This window comes from Apodemus sylvaticus, chromosome 12 (assembly GCF_947179515.1).
Source record: "Apodemus sylvaticus chromosome 12, mApoSyl1.1, whole genome shotgun sequence".
In the NCBI taxonomy this organism is placed as follows: Eukaryota; Metazoa; Chordata; class Mammalia; order Rodentia; family Muridae; genus Apodemus; species Apodemus sylvaticus.
In genome coordinates this window covers 70,432,932-70,452,278 of record NC_067483.1, presented here as the reverse complement: position 1 = coordinate 70,452,278, position 19,347 = coordinate 70,432,932, and the positions used below count along the sequence as shown (strand labels likewise).

Genomic DNA, 19,347 nt, shown 5'->3' with positions numbered 1-19,347 from the left:
GGGTCCCATTTGTCAATTTTTGATCTTAAAGCATAAGCTATTGGTGTTCTGTTCAGGAACTTTCCTCCTGTACCCATGTCCTCAAGAATCTTCCCCAGTTTCTTTTCTATTAGTTTCAGTTTGTCTGGCTTTATGTAGAGGTCCTTGTTCCACTTGGAGTTGAGCTTAGTACAAAGAGATAAGGATGGATCAATTTGCATTCTTCTGCATACTGACCTCCAATTGAACCAGCACCATTTGTTGAAAAGGCTATCTTTTTTCCACTGGATGTTTTCAGCTGCCTTGTCAAAGATCAAGTGGCCATAGGTGTGTGGGTTCATTTCTGGATCTTCGATCCTATTCCATTGATCCACCTGCCTGTCACTGTACCATTACCATGCAGTTTTTAACAGCATTGCTCTGCAGTATACCTTGAGGTCTGGGATACTGATTCCCCCAGAAGTTCTTTTACTGTTGAGAACAGTTTTAGCTATCCTGGGTTTTATATTATTCCAGATGAATTTGAGAATTGCTCTTTCTAACTCTGTGAAGAACTGAGTTGGGATTTTGATGAGTATTGCGTTGAATCTGTATATTGCTTTTGGAAAGATAGCCATTTTTACTACATTAATCCTGCCAATCCACAAGCATGGAAGATTTTTCCATTTTCTGAGGTCTTCTTTCATTTCCTTCTTCAGAGACTTGAAGTTCTTGTCATACAGATCTTTGGTCAGAGTCACACCAAGATATTTTATATTGTTTGTAGCTATTGTGAAGGGTGTCATTTCCCTAATTTCTTTCTCAGTCTGCTTATCCTTTGAGTATAGGAGGGCTACTGATTTGCTTGAGTTGATTGTATAACCAGCCTCTTTGCTGAAGTTGTTTATCAGCTGTAGGAGTTCTCTTGTGGAGTTTTTTGGGTCATGTAAGTATACTATCATATCATCTGCAAATAGTGATAGTTTGACCTCTTCCTTTCCAATTTGTATCCCTTTGACTTCCTTATGCTGTCTAATTGCTCTTGCTAGAACTTCAAGAACTATCTTGAAAAGAAAGCTCTGGAACAAAAAGAATCTAATTCACCCAGGAGGAGTAGAAGATAGGAAATCATCAAACTCAGGGCTGAAATCCATCAAGTGGAAACAAAAAGAAGCATACATAGAATCAACAAAACCAGGAGCTGGTTCTTTGAGAAAATCAACAGGATAGATAAACCCTTAGCCAGACTAACCAAAGGGCACAGAGACAGTATCCAAATTAAGAAAATTAGAAATGAAAGAGGGGATATAACAACAGAAACTGAGAAAATTCAAAAAATCATCAGATCCTACTACAAAAGCGTATATTCAACACAACTGGAGAATCTGGAGGAAATGGACAATTTTCTAGACAGATACCAAACACCAAAATTAAATCAGGATCAAATAGATCATCTAAACAGTCACATAACCCCTAAAGAAATAGAAGGGGTCATAGAAAGTCTTCCAACCAAAAAAAATCACAGGACCAGATGGTTTCAGTGCAGAATTCTATCAGACCTTCAAAGAAGACCTAACTCCAATACTCTTCAAACTAGTCCACAAAATAGAAACAGAAGGAATACTACCCAACTCCTTCTACAAAGCCAAAATTATGCTGATACCAAAACCACACAAAGATCCAACAAAGAAAGAGAACTTCAGACCAGTTTCCCTTATGAACATCGATGCAAACATACTCAATAAAATTCTTGCCAACCGAATCCAAGAACACATCAAAATGATCATTCACCATGATCAAGTAGGCTTCATCCCAGGGATGCAGGGAGGGTTCAATACACGGAAATTCATAAATGCAATCCACTACATAAACAAACACAAAGAAAAAACACATGGTCATTTCATTGGATGCTAAAAACACATTTGACAAAATTCAGCATCCTTTCATGCTAAAAGGCTTGGAAAGAACAGGAATTCAAGGCCCATATCAAAACATAGTAAAAGCAATATTCAGCAAACTGGTAGCCAGCATCAAACTAAATGGAGAGAAACTTGAAGCAATCCCACTAAAATCAGGGACTAGACAGGGCTGCCCCCTTTCTCCTTATCTTTTCAATATTGTACTTGAGGTACTAGCTCGGGCAATTCGACAACATAAGGAGGTCAAAGGGATACAAAAAGTCTCAGTCTTGAGTAACCTTCATCTAGATAAAAGAGAACCAGTAAAGCCAAAACCAAATAAAGCCAAGGCAAGCAGGAAAAGGGAAACAATAAAGATAAGAATGAAATAAAAGGTACCAGAAATCGGGAAACTAAAAAATGTAAGGAGGAAAGAATGGTGGATTCTTTTGGGGTAATCATCGAGACAAGAGGAGAGAAATCTTGAATTGCCAGTGTTAAACATGGCTTCATTTAAGAACTTTATAAGCTCTGGATCCTTGCCCCCTTAAGCTTTTATGAGAATTGACTATGAGAGCAGTGTTGAGTAACCAGAGTATCGTAGGCATCCAGAACTGGGTGGGAAACTGAAAGTACCAACATCTTCTGTGAAAGAAGTAGTCAAATGAAAAGCTCATATTATTTTTTCTTTCTTTCTTTTAACACAGCCAACGTTGTAAAATTCAAATCTTCTAAGCCAAGTGAGGAAGAAAGCAACATCAAGATCATAACATCTGATATCGAATCGCTAGCAAAGATGACTCAAGGAGAGAAAGCCAAAATTGCCCAGGTACCCGTTCCAGCTCCAACTTCTTTCTGTGTAGTTTGTCAAAATGTATCATTGCCTTTGGTAGTAATTTATTTCCTATTGGTAGTAATTGGGAAAACAGTTAATGTTTTCAATAAGGAAGTTTCCTTTTCTTAATTTAGAAAGACAAATGACTAGATGACTCACACATGTGACATGTGGTCCCCTACATTTTCTGCCACTTAAGAATTATGTTCCTTGTCCTCAAATATAGCAATCTAAACTATACTACTTGTTATAAAGTATAAATTAATAGATGTTTCTTAGTTATACTTCTATATTTGGGTAATTTTCAAATTTTTGATGAAATTAATGGAGTCAACAATCAAGTCTTTTCTAAAATGTGACAATCCCCGCACCTCCCAGGAATAACAGAATTACATTGTAAGTTAGTTTGTTTCCTAAAAAAAACTATGAAGTTTTACATAAAGGCCTTCACATACTTACACATGCCTATAATTCCAGCACTCAGTTCAAGGCCAGAAAGTTCAAGGCCAGCATGAGTTGCACACAGATATCTTATTCTCAAGGTGAAAGGTAAAAAAAAAAAATCTGTTTACAGGATGTGTTGTTAAGCCTCAGTATTAAGCAAATAATTTTTACCCTATTCTAATCTAGAGAAACCATTAAGTTCTATAATTCTATACACTCGTTTATTCTTCACAGTTTACACTTTTACCTAGAACCTTGTGAGGCTCCTCAGCACTGGGGCCTGTCTGGGTTAACCAGGGAATTACTTTTCAGACATACATACTGCGCCAACAGCTCAGCATAAGTTCTGGAGAGGATCCTCTGGCTAGCTTATCTCCTTGGATCAGAAGATCGAAGGCATTTCCTCCTTCCAAACCCCATATATAGCGCAGTGGTTCTCTCCCCATGACTGACAGGGTTAGAATTGTGGAAGGCTAGGGACATGACGAAGCAATGCACTTAAATGATAGCTATGCTCAAAGCACACACAGGTGTTTGCCATATCCATACCCCTGATGGTGCAACTTTACAAAGACAAGGGGGCTTCCTACACACATAACCTCACAAGACTGATTATGAACATGTCTATTTCCATAGGAAACTGAGAATCTATGTAATCTTGCAAGCAAACCCTTCTTCATCCACCCATTCTCCCTTCCAGGGCAATGCCAGGCAATAGAACTGACTATCAGACTCTTCCTCTCCTAGTGGCTATCAAATGTCAAAAGCTCCTCAGCTAGGGGTGGAGCTTTCTGCTAACCACTCCATTCCATGGTGGGATTTTGTAGAGGTATTTCTCTGTCTGCTTTGTCTCTCTTTGTGTCTCTATCTCTATCTGTCTATCTATCTATCTATCTATCTATCATGAATCTATCTATCTATCACTGAAAAGAAAATGTATCCTTTCACCCTCTCTCCTCCTGTATCTCCTCTGAACCACGTGTTTTTTTTTTTTTACAATGTTGAGGATGTTCATGGTAATATTTGGACACCAAAACTGTCTTAAAAGCATAGGATAAATTTTGTATTATAATATCTGGGTCTTCAATCATCATTGCACTACAACTACCATAAATACACTTTTGAAAATCATTTTTTTAATAGAGAAAGCAGCTTCCATAGTTCATTTTGTGCCCCTGCCTGGTCTGGAGCATCCCCGGAAGGGTCTAAGATTTGCTGTCTTGCTTACAATGGTGGTTACAAAACATTCTTTTGGTTTCAGAGTGTGGGACAAATATTACTTCCCCAATTGCTGACTGACTTTGTGTGGACTCTCCTGAAAAAATTATCCTCCTCTAACAATAAAGTGGCAATTGAGGCTGCATCCTTACTGAAGCTGACTTTGGAGTTTCATGCCCAGAAGATCACCAGGGTAACGCGCTTGGCAATGAGCTAGAACAGAGTGTGCTCTCAAAAATCTGCTTTTCGGCTTTGTTATCTATTTCTTTGACCTCCTGCCCCTTGCTCTCACTCTCTAAATCACTTTAATCAGATGAGGCTTTTGCAAAATATTTCAAATGGGGAAAATTGTAGAAACTGTTCTTATGAATAGTCACTTACCAATCACGTAAAATTAGAACATCCTGCCATGTTTACCTTGTTGGCTTTTTAAAAGAGAAATATATTAGTAAAAATGCCTCTGTAATTGAAATCTCCAATGTAGCATTTAAGGAACATTTTCAAGGACTCTCAGCTTGAAGTTGCACTGGCTAAGGAATTTGTACAGCCCAATAGAACACGAAGTATGGAACTATGTCTCATCCGAAGTTCGAAAATAGGAGGTTTCATTAGCTATTCCATTTAGTTTCTTGCTTCCCTCTTTCAATTCCTTATGTCATTTTCATTTGCTATTAGATGTTTGAGTAAAAAGAAAACTTATTTTTATTATAAGTATATTTTGTCCATATATATTGTATAGTGGCAGAATTGTGAATATAAGAATAATTAAGTTAAATGCAGAATCAACAAAATAATGAAATGTGTATTGTGTAGTCCATACATGAATATGCATGTCTGTTTTACCAAGAGTTACACAAAACTAACTCAACTGCTTTTAATTAACCTCTTGGCATTCACATATCTTATTAATATTTCCTGCCTTCAATGCACTGACAAATAAGGAAAGATTAAAAAGAATTAATAGGTTGCCATGCTATCACTATAACAGAATGCCTTTAGAATGGGTGGTTTACATTAAATAGATGTTCATTTCTTACAATGCTTAATTATGGGAAGCCCAAGTCTTGTATCTAGCAAGGGCCTCCTTGATGTCTGTATCATCTTGTGGGAGAACACTTGCAAGAAAACACTGCAAAACAAAGAAGGGGGCAAACTCATTCTCCTATCACAAATTTACCCCCACAATAATAAGCCCACTCCCAGGGACAACTATACTAACCACTCACTAACCTCTCCCATCAGGACTTTATTCCTGACCATTAATAAGTATTTCATTGCAATCATTTAAGTATACTTTCCGTTACTGCTTCTTTGTATGCTAATTGCTGTGTTGGTCATTCCAATAGAGGCTGAAGTCCTGTAGCAGAGAAATAGCCCCTTTGACAGGTGAACGAGGAACTTGATGTCTTTGTTAATGGAGGACATTCTTCTTCCAGGTGTCTAAGATTGTGGATGATGTGTATGAGCAGCTCTGTGGGAACTCTGCCCACATGATGAAGGGTGTCATGCTGCGAGTTATCAGCCTGCTGACACGTGCTTCCCCTAAGAAGGTCATCTTTCAGCTCATGGAGTTTCCAGTCCCTGCAGACAAGTAAGGCCTCCCCCAGACTGCCCCCACTGTACACACTGGTCCGCACCCCCAGACTGTGCAACTGTACACACTGGTCCGCACCCCCAGACTGTGCAACTGTACACACTGGTCCGCCAGCTCCACAGTCATATGGCCTAAGCTTGATTCTTTATTCTAGTCAGGCCCAATTTCTTTTTCTGAAAAAAAAATTATTTTTGCATCATCTAGGTTCTCTAGACGAGTTTTAAATAGGACCATGTATTACATGTAACTCTGTGCAATGGTTAGCACACAGTAGAACCTCAAGATTTTATCAATGCCACTATTAAATCCTGTTCTGTTACAAATCTTACCCAAACTTTTTTTTCAAAAAGATAATGCATTTTTGTCCACTATTAACTTACTCATTTTTTTTCTTGAGAAAAACCCCAAACATAAGAGTTTTGTTATTTATTTATGAATTTTGTCTTAATGTACAAGTTCTCTGTCTGCATGTATACCTGCATGCCAGAAGAGGGCATCAGATCCCTTTATAGTTGCTAGTGGGCCACCATGTTGTTGACAGTGAATTAAACTTAGGACCTTTGGAAGAGCAGCCAGTGCTCTTAACCACTGAAACACCTGACCAGCTCAGTTTTTATTTATAAAGGACAGACATAAGCTCCAAAAGAAGGGCCAGAGAAAGGGCTCAATGGTTAAGTGCTGCTCTTACAGGGGGCCAGAGTTGAATTCACAGAGTTGATTGGGTGAGTTATAACTCTGGATCGAGGGGATTCAATGTCGTCTTTTTTGCCTTACATAGGCACCGACGTGCATGCGCACACACAAAATCAAAATTAATCTTTTTTAAAAACTGAAACCAATTGAGAATTTTCTGCCCATTATTGTTTACCTGAAACTCATGCTCATTAATGTTCATCTGAAATTCATGACTTAGGACCACAAGAAATATTAATAACAAAACCTTGTTAATTTGAGTCTGTAGGTCAGTACAACTCTAACAGATGCCATTAGGAGAGATTAGAAAAAACATATGGTTCTATTTCTACCATTCATATGCTGGGGGAGATGAAGGTTTCGCCTCCCTTCTGCTGGCTGTAACAAACTTAGAATTGAAAATGGTAAACATGACTCTCGACACCTTGTGTGTGTAGAACTCTGCTACTGATGTGGCAAGCAGCAAGTATGGAGTCAAGTGTTGCGTCTGAAGTGCTGAAGACAATCTTGTCAATACTAAAAGGAAGGCCTGGGGAGATGGAGGAAACCCTGGGAGAAAAGAGACGCTTCTCCCTCGATGCTGCCAACATGATGCCTGTGGCGGTAAGCGACGCCATGAGCCTTTCTATTCTGTGTTGTCTTCCTGGTCATGACACTCCTCCTATCTGCACAGATTAAGCCCAGCCTCCTTGACACAGCCCTCCTGCCATCATATGTCCATCCATTTCTCCAACACATATTCATTGCATGCCAAATCTTGATCAAAGCATGCATTCTGCTAAAATATGGAGACAAAGAACAAATATGTACATTTGATGTCAAAGGAAATATAAAGCTATACCTGTGGGGGAAAGAAAGCAACAGTGATGATTTAAGGTAAGTTGGACACAACACACCTCCATATTGAAAGGACATAAAATCAGAATCCTGGGCTGATGCAGGGCAATACTTACATGCATCTTGGAAAGGCAGAGAGTAGAGCAAAATCCTGTCATAATGGAGGTGTGGCTGGTATAGCAAGAAGGCCAAAGAATCAGGGGGAGCTGCCCATTGGCAAAATTGTATGTGACTGTAGAGAGATAGGCACCAGCTAAGCCTTCACTAGTCACATGAGGAGCTAATGTCACCTGTGTCTATCATGTTTTTCCCATGGACCAACACCATTAAGCCTGAGAGACAGCTGAGAGAAATGTAATGAAAAGGAGTGCTTTTCTCTATTAATATGAGGTATATATAGATGTGTGTGTGTGTGTGTGTGTGTGTGTGTGTGTGTGTGTGTGTGTGAGTGAGTGAGTGATAGTGGGAATTATGGGGGTCACTATACAGGGGTCAAGAGATTCAAGGGTAACTTGCTACATCTTCTCTTGACTGTATCACATCCCTAGGTTTTTAACAAGCCTAAGAAAGACTTTCCTTACTAGTAAGACTAATCCTCATGGCCACATAGGAAGTGGACCTTGGGCTATACGACCTTGTGAGGACCAGATTTCTCTCCACAAATCTGACAGCTGGAAGGGAACTATTCCCAGTGCCTTGGAATCTCATTACCAAGAAAGCATGGCTCAGTTCCTGCTTCACAGCAGACATAGTGAGTGTAGTTGAATAAATACAAATGCATGCTGAAGGAAGCTGGGAAGGCTTGTAGCCATTCCAGCCCTCTGTATGACTGACAGTCTTTGGAGGGAGACAGTTGCCTGTTTTTTAACTCCACTTTCCTTCCCTTATAGGCATCTCAGGCCCTGTGCACATTTCTACCTGTGACGTCTTATAAGAAAGTGGTGGTCAAGTTATTCCCTGAGTTCCTGATGGCCCTCTTGCTTCAACTCTTCTATTGCAGTCAGCATGTAAAAGATACGGCACAGGACAGACCTCTGTAAGAGAATGCGAGTTCTGATTCGGTGGGAGATAGGCATCCAGAGGCTCCTTTGGGTGTATATGGGACTAGCTGGAAGCCAGTGGGAGATTCTGTTCTCCTTTATTTCCATCTTCTCTCCTTGAAGGGTAGAGCATCTTCAGAAGAGTAATCCTCCTGCGGCCATAAGCATTCACTAGGCTCTCCCATTCATATGTGGGCCACATAGAAAGAATGACTAGCACAGAACATTGTTCGCTCCCATTGCCCCTGCGGTCAGATCAGAGAGAAGCAGCAGCTTGATATAGTCAAGCTGTGCCATTCAGATAGTCCCTGATGGCAACCTCTCAGAGTTAGTCCATATGCCAACAAGCAGAACAGTGTGTGCAAATAGTCACTGTGAACTGGAAGCTATCTCACAGTTTGATCTGGCTGTGACGTGGGGGTAAGGCAGTATGACATCAGTCCTCTCTTTCGTGTCAAGGTTCCCAGTTCTCTTGTGGACAAGAGAGTTCGTTTCCCTGCCCTGAAAGGGAAGTCTCAGTACAAACTGTCAGCAATTCACCGGGTCTGGTATGAACAGCTAAGTCAAACAGAGCACAATCGATCTCTTTTAAAATATTTAATCCTGCCTCTAGGGGAGTCACAGGTGTGACTGCTGTGTCTTCTGTGTGTCAGTAGGTGGCACCGAAGAGAGAGGCTGTGACTGTGCTCCTTGTGTTCTGACCTGTGAATATCTGATTGCTTAGTAGCCTAACATTTCCTGAAAATAGCAAGCCTGAGATGACCAACCACACGCCCCTCATTGTGCCTGCCCAGATGAGTTCTCAGGGCAGGGAGCTAGTCGGGGGCTAGAAGAACTTTGTCTAGGACTGCAAGCACCAGGTGTGAGTGAGCCCAAGAGAGATGGCCCTTGCCACTCAGGTAGGCAACAAGCCTGATATGATCACCAGACTGATGCCATGGGGCCCAGACAGAGAGCTAGCCTGAGATGACCCTTGCCTGATGCCCATAATGCACAAGTGGCACAGGACTCCTGAGACAACTCTGGACACTCAGATATCCCAGGTGCCAGTAAGAGAACAGGTAAGTGATGGAGAAATGGAAGAGAAAGAGAAACAAGAGGTGGTCGTAATGAAGAGAGGCAGAACAGGAGACTTGAGGATAGTGAGGAACAGCTAGTGATGCCACCTGAGACCATAGTGGGGTTCATGTCTGGGCCCATGGCCCTGCAGCAATAGGGATCTGTTACCACCAAAGGCCAGGCAGCTGTCCCTGAGAATATGCTGATGGTTGAGGGCTATGCAGAACTTGCCCCACCCCTCACCTAGGCATTGTGGGAGAGCTGGCCCTGGGGCAGGAAAGCAGGAGAGACTACCTGTGCCAAGCCAGCTGCAGTACTTGAGAAAGTGTGCCCTGTATATTGCAGAAGTTGCAAGTAGGCCTAAGTGCCCTCAGGGCATGCGTGCAGGAGAGCTGGCTTTGCCTCTCATCTCCCTTGACGTAGCATGGCTGAGGGAGAGATACCCTTTTCCCCTTTTGCCCTCTTCCACCTGCAGCAGGATAGAGACATGGCCCTGATATCATGAGAAAAAGAGAGCTGGCCCTGCTCCTCCTCATCTGCATCGCACAGGAGAGCAGGCCTTGTACCTCAGCTGTGCAGCATAGGAGAGTTGGCTCTGGATGTGTGTTTTGAGGGTAAGCCAGGATGAGGGCATGAGCCTAGGATCTGCCCCTTGTCTGCTCTTCAATGATGCAGATGAGGAAGAGACGCTCTCTTCTCCGCCCTCAGTCCTCACCACCTATGGCAAGTGTGAGATCTGACCCTGGAGTCATGAGGGCGGGAGAACTTGCCCTGTCCCTTGCCAGCTGCCACACTTAGGAGAGCCAGCTCTGAACCTTGCCTGGGCAGCAGGATACCCTGAGAGTGGGAGAGTGGGAAAGCCAGAGGGCTGAGCAGCTCAGATACTTCTCAGGCCCAGATCCAAGGCTTTGAATTGGCCCACCGCAACATCTACACCATCAATGAACTGCTAGAGTAGATGAAGGGGGCTCCATCCTACAGACCCAAAGCTACAGGATCTCCATGGCACAGGGCAACAGCAGGAGTTGTTCCCTGTTGTTAAAAAGGGAGTTCCAGGTGAGAATCCAGTATTGGTGGAATACCAGAAGCCAGAGGCATCATACTAGGCCAATGTATACTCTCAATGAACATTTGCAAGCAAAAAAAAAAAAATGTGGACAAAAGGTATACCATGGGACACACTGTGACACACTGCAACTTCCACAGTGGTTTCTTTCCTCTGTTGGGAGGTTGCAAGGGTTTGTTGGGAGGGAGAGGAGGAGGGGGAGATGAGTGGGATTGGGGTGCATGATGTAAAATTCACAGAGAACCGATAAAAAGTTGAAAAAATTAATATATTCATTGTCCTTTTAAAAGACACATACCAAACCACTCCCAAGAAGACAGGAACCAATTCTGATTATTTAGAACATCCCTAAAAGGAAATTGATAGATCTACCAAGTTGTTATATTTATGGGTAAGATAATAATCTGTTAATATGATTCAACCTACATTTTATGTTGCTACCATTTTCTTTTAACTTGTGCAGTCTACGCTCTGTTCATCAGGAAAGATGAAAGTCATTTAACAATTACCTTTCTCTAAAGTATTCTTCTCTCTAAAACTGAATGCTTCTTGAAATAGTAGGTTGCATGTAGTTAGTCACTGCCCTGTAATCTCTGCTCTTTTCTGGGCCTCAGCTATGTAAGAGATGCCCTGAAGGCTCTGCTGAATTGTTCTGGACTAGAAGAAGTGGATAAAGCTCTGGAGAGAAAGAATTTCTGGGACCAGTTTTCTCAAGTCATGGATCACCAGTATGGGATCCACCTCATGGCAAAGTAAGAGCAGGGGACTCTGGGTAGAGCTCTTGTTCTCCATCTCATCTCCATCTTCCTTTGGGGTTCTTTATGGGAACAAATTTTCTACAGCTTTCCTAATCTACAATGCAACTTGATTTCTGTTTTTTTAAATGATTTGAAGATTTATCCTGCAATAGCCTCCACTTATTCAATGATACAGAGACACCGAACATCACTCTGCTCAATGACACACCCAAACCCACCCACAAATAGAATAGTGCTCTCTTTCCCATATAAAGAACAGAAAGTGTGATGTTTTCCTCTCCGATGTTAGTTGTTCCCTGTTCTGAAGACATTCAAAAGTGCCAGATACCCTCTAGCTTTAGAGAGGTCTAGCAAAGATGTACTCAATAAGCCAAACATGTTCTGGAAAATACAATGGAAGAGATTTTATTTTAAAAAAATCCTTCTCTAGGAATGTTTTGAGATTGTTTAGTTTGTTTTTATTTAATTTTTATGATTATGGAGATCAGATTTTCAAAATGACAACAAAATCCAGAATACAGGGCCATGGTGACACAAAGGACAATTTACAATTGTGACCAATTCAGAGAATACTTTTTATGTGGTCCATGGGCTTTAGATACTTAAAAATCAGTATCATGTTGGCATATGAACTTTGAGAACATGTCTTTTTAAATGAAAACTGTAATTAATTAGATCTTTTAAATTGGCAAAAGCCAGAAGACAAAAGAATCCATGACACATGAGTTAGGTCATCTCTAAATACATAGCATTAATTAATGAATATAACAAGCAACTCTTATAATTTTATTTTGCTCTTCACCAAGTTTGACTATATGGATGTCTGGGAGGAAAAGGGATGCTAAGAAAAGTCCCACAGCTACATGAGCACTTAGAACATGATAGTGTGGGGAAATAAATTTCTATTCTTATAGGTTCTGAAAAACTAGACCTTGGTGACTTCAAAAGCAGCCATTTTCATAGATGTGGAACACAAGAAAAATATAGAATCCATTAAAATCTGATCCAATACAGGTGCAGATGTTTCTCGGGTTTTCCATAAGACTATAAAATGAGACCATCACCCTTTGGGCAGTAAGGCAGCCATTGACAGTTCCCTCCCACATCTTTCCAAAAAAGAATCCATTAACTAATCATCACTCTGTTCTTAGTACTACTCAAAAATGTAGTCCACAGACCAGCAAGAACATTGCTTGGAAGGCAAAGCTTTCTATTTCTGAGTTCTATGGTTTAAATGAACAGTTACAGCTTTAGCAAAAGGACCTGAAGTTTGAAATGGAAAGTTATCATATGCTCCCCCAATATCCTATCTCTACCAATTAGATTCAGGACAGTTGATGAAGACTAGTCTAAGCCTGGCTACTGCCTAAGTGTTTCTGGAAAATGGTTTAGTGAACCAGAGCTTATCGTCCCTTCTCTGGAGTAACCCAAGGTCATCCACAAAGGAAGAGTGTGATCCGAAGCCTTAAACTGACCTATAGCCTATACCTTGAATTGCTGTTTAGATATATATTTCTTCTCTCTTTGGTCAAGGACTGATGGAAGTTTATGCAAAAATGGGGCTTCTCTTAATGTGGGAAAAGTAAGAGAGAAAAGAAAATGGGTGGGGATAAGGAAAGAAATATTGTAGACACCCAAGCTTGCATAATTCCTCGGAATCAATGTAGACACTGTACTGATGCTCCAGCTTACCTTACATGAGGGAATATTTTACAATAACTTTCCTTCTAGTCTGAGTGGTCAATAGTAGGCAGACAATGATTCACTTCTTACTTGGTCATGCAGAATATTTTTCTGCTTGGCTAAGTTGGTGCCTTGTACTTCTTTACAGAACTCTCAGTGAATATAACTTTCCTCAGTTTCCAGAGACCCTACATTATGTCTACAAGGTCGCAGTAGAAGGTCCCAGAAGGTCAGATGACAGTATTGTCACCATAATATTCTTTGCTGAAGTGAGTTTTAGTAGTAGATTATAACCAACTGAGTTCCCCTTCTCATTCCTAGAATAAACTTAAAACTTCAGCATCTAATTTCTCTCTCCAAGGGGTACACATGGCTCCAGCTACATATGTAGCGGAGGATTGCCTTTTCAGACATCAATGGGAGGAGAGGTTCTTGGTCCTATGAAGGCTCAATAGATGCCCCAGTGTAGGGGATTAGAGATCAGGGAGGTGGGAGGGGATGGGTGGAGGAACACCCTCATAGAAGTAGGTGGAGGGAGGATGGGATAGGGGTTATCCAGGAAGGGGGGAAATTGGGAAAGGGGATAACATTTGAAATGAAAATAAAGAATATATCCAATAAAAAAACTTAAGAAAGTAAACAATATACGAAGTCAAATGGGGAGGCAGGGAGGAATCCTGACTCCACTCATTAATTTATTAACTGTGTTTTGTTTGTTTGTTTGTTTGTTTGTTTGTTTGTTTGTGTTAAGCTTCTGAACAACTTCTTCAAGGAATCATTACCAGAAGAATTTTTGGTCCTCTTCAGAAACTGGATTAATGATTCCAATCCTTCAGTTGGTAAAATGAGTCTTCAGAAAATTGCCAGCATGGCACCAGTTTTCAGTGAAGTATGTGTGTATAAAGTGTGTGTCATAATTAAATGCTTTGATACCACTCAGCATTTTGCAGTAAAACTTTGGTGCTTTTTCAGTTTCTATACAGCGAAAACTATCAAAGTCTGAGACTCAATAGAATAAAGAGATAACATCAACTTAGTGATTTTATTACCTTATTCATAATTTCTCCATAAAACCATGTCATGCTCAGAATTTATTCATCACCATTGCTCAGATTACTTTTTTATTAGATAATTTCTTTATTTACATTTCAAATGTTATCCCATTTCTGGTTTCCCCTCCAAAAATCCCCTATCCCATGCCCACCTCCCCCCTACTCGCCAACTCACCCATTCCCACTTCCCATTCCTGGTATTCCCATATACTGGGGCATCAAGCTTTCTCAGGGCCAAGAGCCTCTCCAACAAGGCCATCCTCTGCTATATATGCAGCTAGAGCCATGGGTCCCTCCATGTGTACTTTTTGCTTGGTGGTTTAGACCCTGGGAGCTCCGGGGGTACTGGTTGGTACATAATGTTGTTCCTCCTATGGGACTGACAACTCCTTTGGCTCCTTTGGTCCTTTCTCTAGATCTTCCATTGGGGATCTTGTGCTCAGTCCACTGGGTGACTGAGAACATCCATGTCTGTATTTTTAGGGTACTGGCAGAGCCTCTCAGGAGACAGCTATATCAAGCCCCTGCCAGCAAGCACTTGTTAGCATCCACATTCGTGTCTGGGTTTGGTGACAGTATATGGGGTGGATCCCCAGGTGGGGCCGTCTCTGGATGGCCTTTCCTTCAGTCTCTGCTCCACACTTTATCTATGTATCTCCTCCCATGGCTGTTTTGTTCCCCCTTCTAAGAAGGACTAAAGTATCCATACTTTGATTTCCTTTTTCTTGAGCTACAGTTGGTCTGTGAATTGCATCTTGGGTATTCCAAGCTTCTGGACTAGTATCTAATTGTCAGTGAGTACATACCATGTATGTTCTTCTGAAACTGGGTTACCTCACTCAGGATGATATTTTCAGGCTCCATCCATTTGCCTAAGAATTTCATGAATTCATTGTTTTTAATAGCTAAGTACTATTCCATTGTGTAAATATACCATAGTTTCTGTATCCATTCTTCTGTTGAGGGACATCTGGGTTCTTTACAGTTTCTGGTTATTATAAGTAAGGCTGCTATGAATATAATGGAGCATGTGTCCTTATTATATGTTGGAGCATCTTCTGGGTATATACCCTAGAATGGTATAGCTGGGTCCTCCAGTAGTACTATGTCCAATTTTCTGAGGAACTGCCAAACTGATTTCCAGAGTGGGTGTACCAACTTGCAATCCCACCAGCAGTGGAGGAGTGTTCCTCTTTCTCCACATCCTCACCAGCACCTGCTGCCACCTGAGTTTTTGATCTTAGTCACAGATATGTATAGAACATTTAGTCCTAAATCAAAAGAATATACCTTCTTCTTAGCACCTCATGGTACCTTTTCCAAAATTTACTATATAATTGGTCACAAATAGACCTTAACAGATTTGAGAAGATTGAAATAATCCCATGCCTCCTATCAGATCACTACGGATTAAGGTTGGTTTTCAATAGCAACAAAAACAACAGAAAACCCACATACACATAGAAGCTGAACAATGCTTTACTCGATAATATGTTGGTCAAGGAAGAAATAAGGAAAGAAATCAAAGACTTCTTAGAATTTAATGAAAATGAAGATACAACATATCTTTTTACAGTATAAACCATCAACACCTGTCCATTCCCTCTCCAAATCTCTGTACTCCATGACTTCTTTCTTGGAGTACTCCCTGGATCTTTTCTTTCCACTTACAACACTTTCCCCATCACACACAGGTGTTTACATTTTGTGCCCTTTTTGATGATCACCTCAAGTCAGACTTCACTGAACATTCTAATCTCTAGAAGCTTCCTTCTTCTGAAAGCCACCCCCTCCCCATACAGGAGCACTTATGTAACAATTTATAATATTGATGCTCAAAGTATGATCCTCGAGCCACCAGCATCACAGTCACCTGGATATTTGTTATGAATGCAAATTGTTATGCCCACTTCAGGCCTGCAGAGCCAGAAATTTTGAGTTGGGAGCCACTGGTCTACCTTGTTAGGTCCTTAGGTAGCAATGAGGATCACAAAGTCATTCTCCCTATGCTCGTGTGAGAATTTCCAGGTCAAGTAAATTTAAGCAGGCTCCAATGTCTTAAAACTCCAAATTTCAAAGTATTTTGCACAATCCCAGAACAGGTTATGCACCACTCTGACCTGCCTCTCAGGCTCTGTTTCCTTTTAAACAGTTCATACTCATGTTTCAAGACCATGCTGCCAGATTTGTTAGTAAATATTTAGTCTCAACCCTCTAAAACTCAAGATCAAAATTTTCTGGTATAAATATAGTTACCATGGCAAATTTCATGATATCCAATATGTATTATTAAAAATAGAATTGTGAATTGCATAGTGTAACTATTTAATACTTTAATTATTCATACACAGTATATAAACAACATTAAAATATAGAAAATAAAATATATATCAATGAAAGATTTTAGAATTTATCACTTTTAATACTATTTTTGATCTTACTTTACTATAAATTTATGTAACTAATTTTTAACCTTGACTTTCTGGAACATTTAGTTTACAAAACCTTTAAGAGGTTTAAAGAGGACTTGTAAGTTGACATGCTGAACTCTGAAATGTACATACCAACTATCAGCCCAAGTCTCTTAGTCCCAATGTTCTACCATTTTCTTTTTTGGTATTTAATATTTTATTAGATATTTTCTTTATTTACATTTCAAATGTTTCCCCCTTTTCTTTTATACACAGATAGAGAGTGTCTGCAAACTCTTACTCCCAGTCCTAGATGCATTCCTTTCAAAAGAGCACACAGTCATCATCCGAGCCATGCTTACCCTTCGAAATATTTTGGGCAAACTGGACAAGAAAATCTACTCCACTGTGTGTATCAGGATTGCTTCCAGCTACTGTCCTCTGATGGATCATGTGAGTGACAGATGTGATTAAATGTGTAAAGCCATTATTTTTTGTTAAGCCCCAGATGGCAGGATCATCTTATATCCTAGAATAAGCCAGCACAAAATAGATCTCTGTCCCTGGATACATTTCAGCTTAGTGGATACATTGATTAATACTGGACCCGGGCTGGGACAGTATAAATCCTTCTACCTTTGATGTCATGGTGACATAGAGATATCTTCAGTCTTAGCAAATCAGTTTCCCTTTCTGTAAGTCAGACACAGCAGCATATTTATTATAACGTTAAGAGCTTATATGATCACCACTCCAAGTCTTAGAGAATGTCACATAGGAGAATGTCTGAGTTAGGGTTTTACTACTGTGAACAGATACAATAACTAAGGCAACTCCTATAAGGACAAGATTTAATTGGGGCTGGATTACAGATTCAGTGGTTCAGTCAATTATCATCAAGGCAGGAGCATGACAGAGTCCAGGCAGGCATGGTGCAGGAGAAGCTGTGTATTCTACCTCTTCATCTGAAGACATCTAGGAGAAGACTAGTTACCACATGGTTAGGATGAGGGTTGTAAAGCCCATGCTCACAGTGACACACATACTCCAATAAGGCTTTCAGGTGTGCTGTAAGTTGCTATGAACTTTCCCCTTAGCACTGTTTTCATTGTGTCACCATTTGAATATGCAATGTTTTCATTTTCATTGAATTCTTGAAAGTCTTTAATTTCTTTACTTCTTCCTTGTGACCAAGTTATTTCTGAGTAGAGAGTTGTTAAGTTTCCATGGGTATGTAGGCTTTCTATTGTTTTCGTAGTTATTGAAGTCTAGCCATAGTCTGTGGTAATCTGATAAAATATATGGGATTATTTCATTCTTCTTCTATCTGTTGAGCTTGTTTTGTGATCATTTTTGGCCAGTTTTGGAGAATGTACCATGAGGTACCTATTTATCCAGCTTCTTATTCTAGCTACCATCTCTCTCTCTCTCTCTCTCTCTCTCTCTCTCTCTCTCTCTCTCTCTCTCTCTCTCTCTCTCTCTCTCTCTCTTTCTCTCTCTGTCTGTCTCAAAACAAAGTAACAGAAAACCAATAAGACAAAAAATACCAAAACAAAGCAAAATGAACCAAAAAGACCAGGAAATATGGAGTTTGTGTTAAGCTTCAAGTTTCTGTAAGGCAAAGGACACTGTCAAAAGGACAAAACATCAACCAACAGATTGGGAAAGAAACTTCACCAACCCTAAATCCAACAGAGGGCTAATATCTAATATATACAAAGAACTCAAGAAGGTAGAACCCAGAGAACCAAATAACCCTATTAAAAAGTGGAGTACAGAGCTAAACAAAGAATTTTCACATGAAGAACTTTGGATGGCTGAGAAGCACCTTAAGAAATGTTCAACATCATCAATCATTAGGGAAATGCAAATCAAAGCAAACTGGAGATTTCACCTCATACCAGTCAGAATGGCCAAGGTCAAAAAAGCAGGAGACAGCAGGTACTGGCGAGAATGTGGAGAAAGAGAAACACTCCTTCACTGTTGGTGGGATTGCAAGATGGTGCAAATACTTTGGAAATCAGTCTGGCAGTTCCTCAGAAATCTGGGCATGACACTTCCGGAGGACCCTGCTATACCACTCCTGGGCTTATACCCAGAGGATTCCCCAGCATGCAATAAGGACACATGCTCCACTATGTTCATAGCAGCCCTATTTGTAGTAGCCAGAAGGTGGAAAGAACCCAGATGTCCCTCAACAGAGAAATGGATACAAAAAGTGTGGTATATTTACACAATAGAGTACTATTCAGCCATTAGAAACAATGAATTCATGAAATTCTTAGACAAATGGATGGAGCTGGAGAACATTATACTAAGTGAGGTAACCCAATCTCAAAAGATCAATCATAGCATGCACTCACTGATAAATGGATATTAGCCTAGAAACTTTGAATACCCAAGACATAATCCACATATTAAATGATGTCCAAGAAGAATGGAGGAGTGGCCCCTGGTTCTGGAAAGACTCAGTGCAGCAGTCTTTCCAGAACAGGGAAGAGGGAAGGGGTAGATGGGGGAACAGGGCAAGGGAAGAGGGCTTATGGGACTTTTGGGGAGTGGGGAGCCAGAAAAGGGGAAATCATTTGAAATGTAAATAAAGAATATATCAAATAAAAAAATAAAAATAAATAAAATCTGAAAAAAGTTAAGCTTCAATATTTTATTAAGGTAACACTTTAAGGTATATTAAACAAATAAAACTGCATATTAACAATGCACATGGTGGCGATATTAAATAAAGATAAATAATCCATCTGCCAGGTAACATATGTTTGAATGGTGAATACCTTTATATGACC

At 40.3% G+C, this 19,347-nt stretch overlaps 1 protein-coding gene and 1 non-coding gene across 2 annotated transcripts in view; both read left to right on the top strand.

Annotated features, from left to right (window-relative positions):
• The window catches only part of Mroh9 (maestro heat like repeat family member 9), a 56,971-nt gene that overhangs the window by 28,165 nt on the left and 9,459 nt on the right, over positions 1-19,347 (top strand). The window contains exons 8-16 of the mRNA XM_052199929.1: positions 2,564-2,685; positions 4,397-4,546; positions 5,790-5,944; positions 7,078-7,243; positions 8,368-8,513; positions 11,257-11,394; positions 13,232-13,352; positions 13,835-13,972; positions 16,823-16,999. Coding sequence (XP_052055889.1) covers positions 2,564-2,685; positions 4,397-4,546; positions 5,790-5,944; positions 7,078-7,243; positions 8,368-8,513; positions 11,257-11,394; positions 13,232-13,352; positions 13,835-13,972; positions 16,823-16,999 — 1,313 coding nt within the window. The remainder of the gene's footprint in view (positions 1-2,563; positions 2,686-4,396; positions 4,547-5,789; positions 5,945-7,077; positions 7,244-8,367; positions 8,514-11,256; positions 11,395-13,231; positions 13,353-13,834; positions 13,973-16,822; positions 17,000-19,347) is intronic.
• Positions 9,120-9,253, top strand: LOC127697959 (small nucleolar RNA SNORA17). Its single transcript, XR_007980624.1, has one exon. It is a non-coding gene; the product is annotated as a small nucleolar RNA SNORA17 (small nucleolar RNA).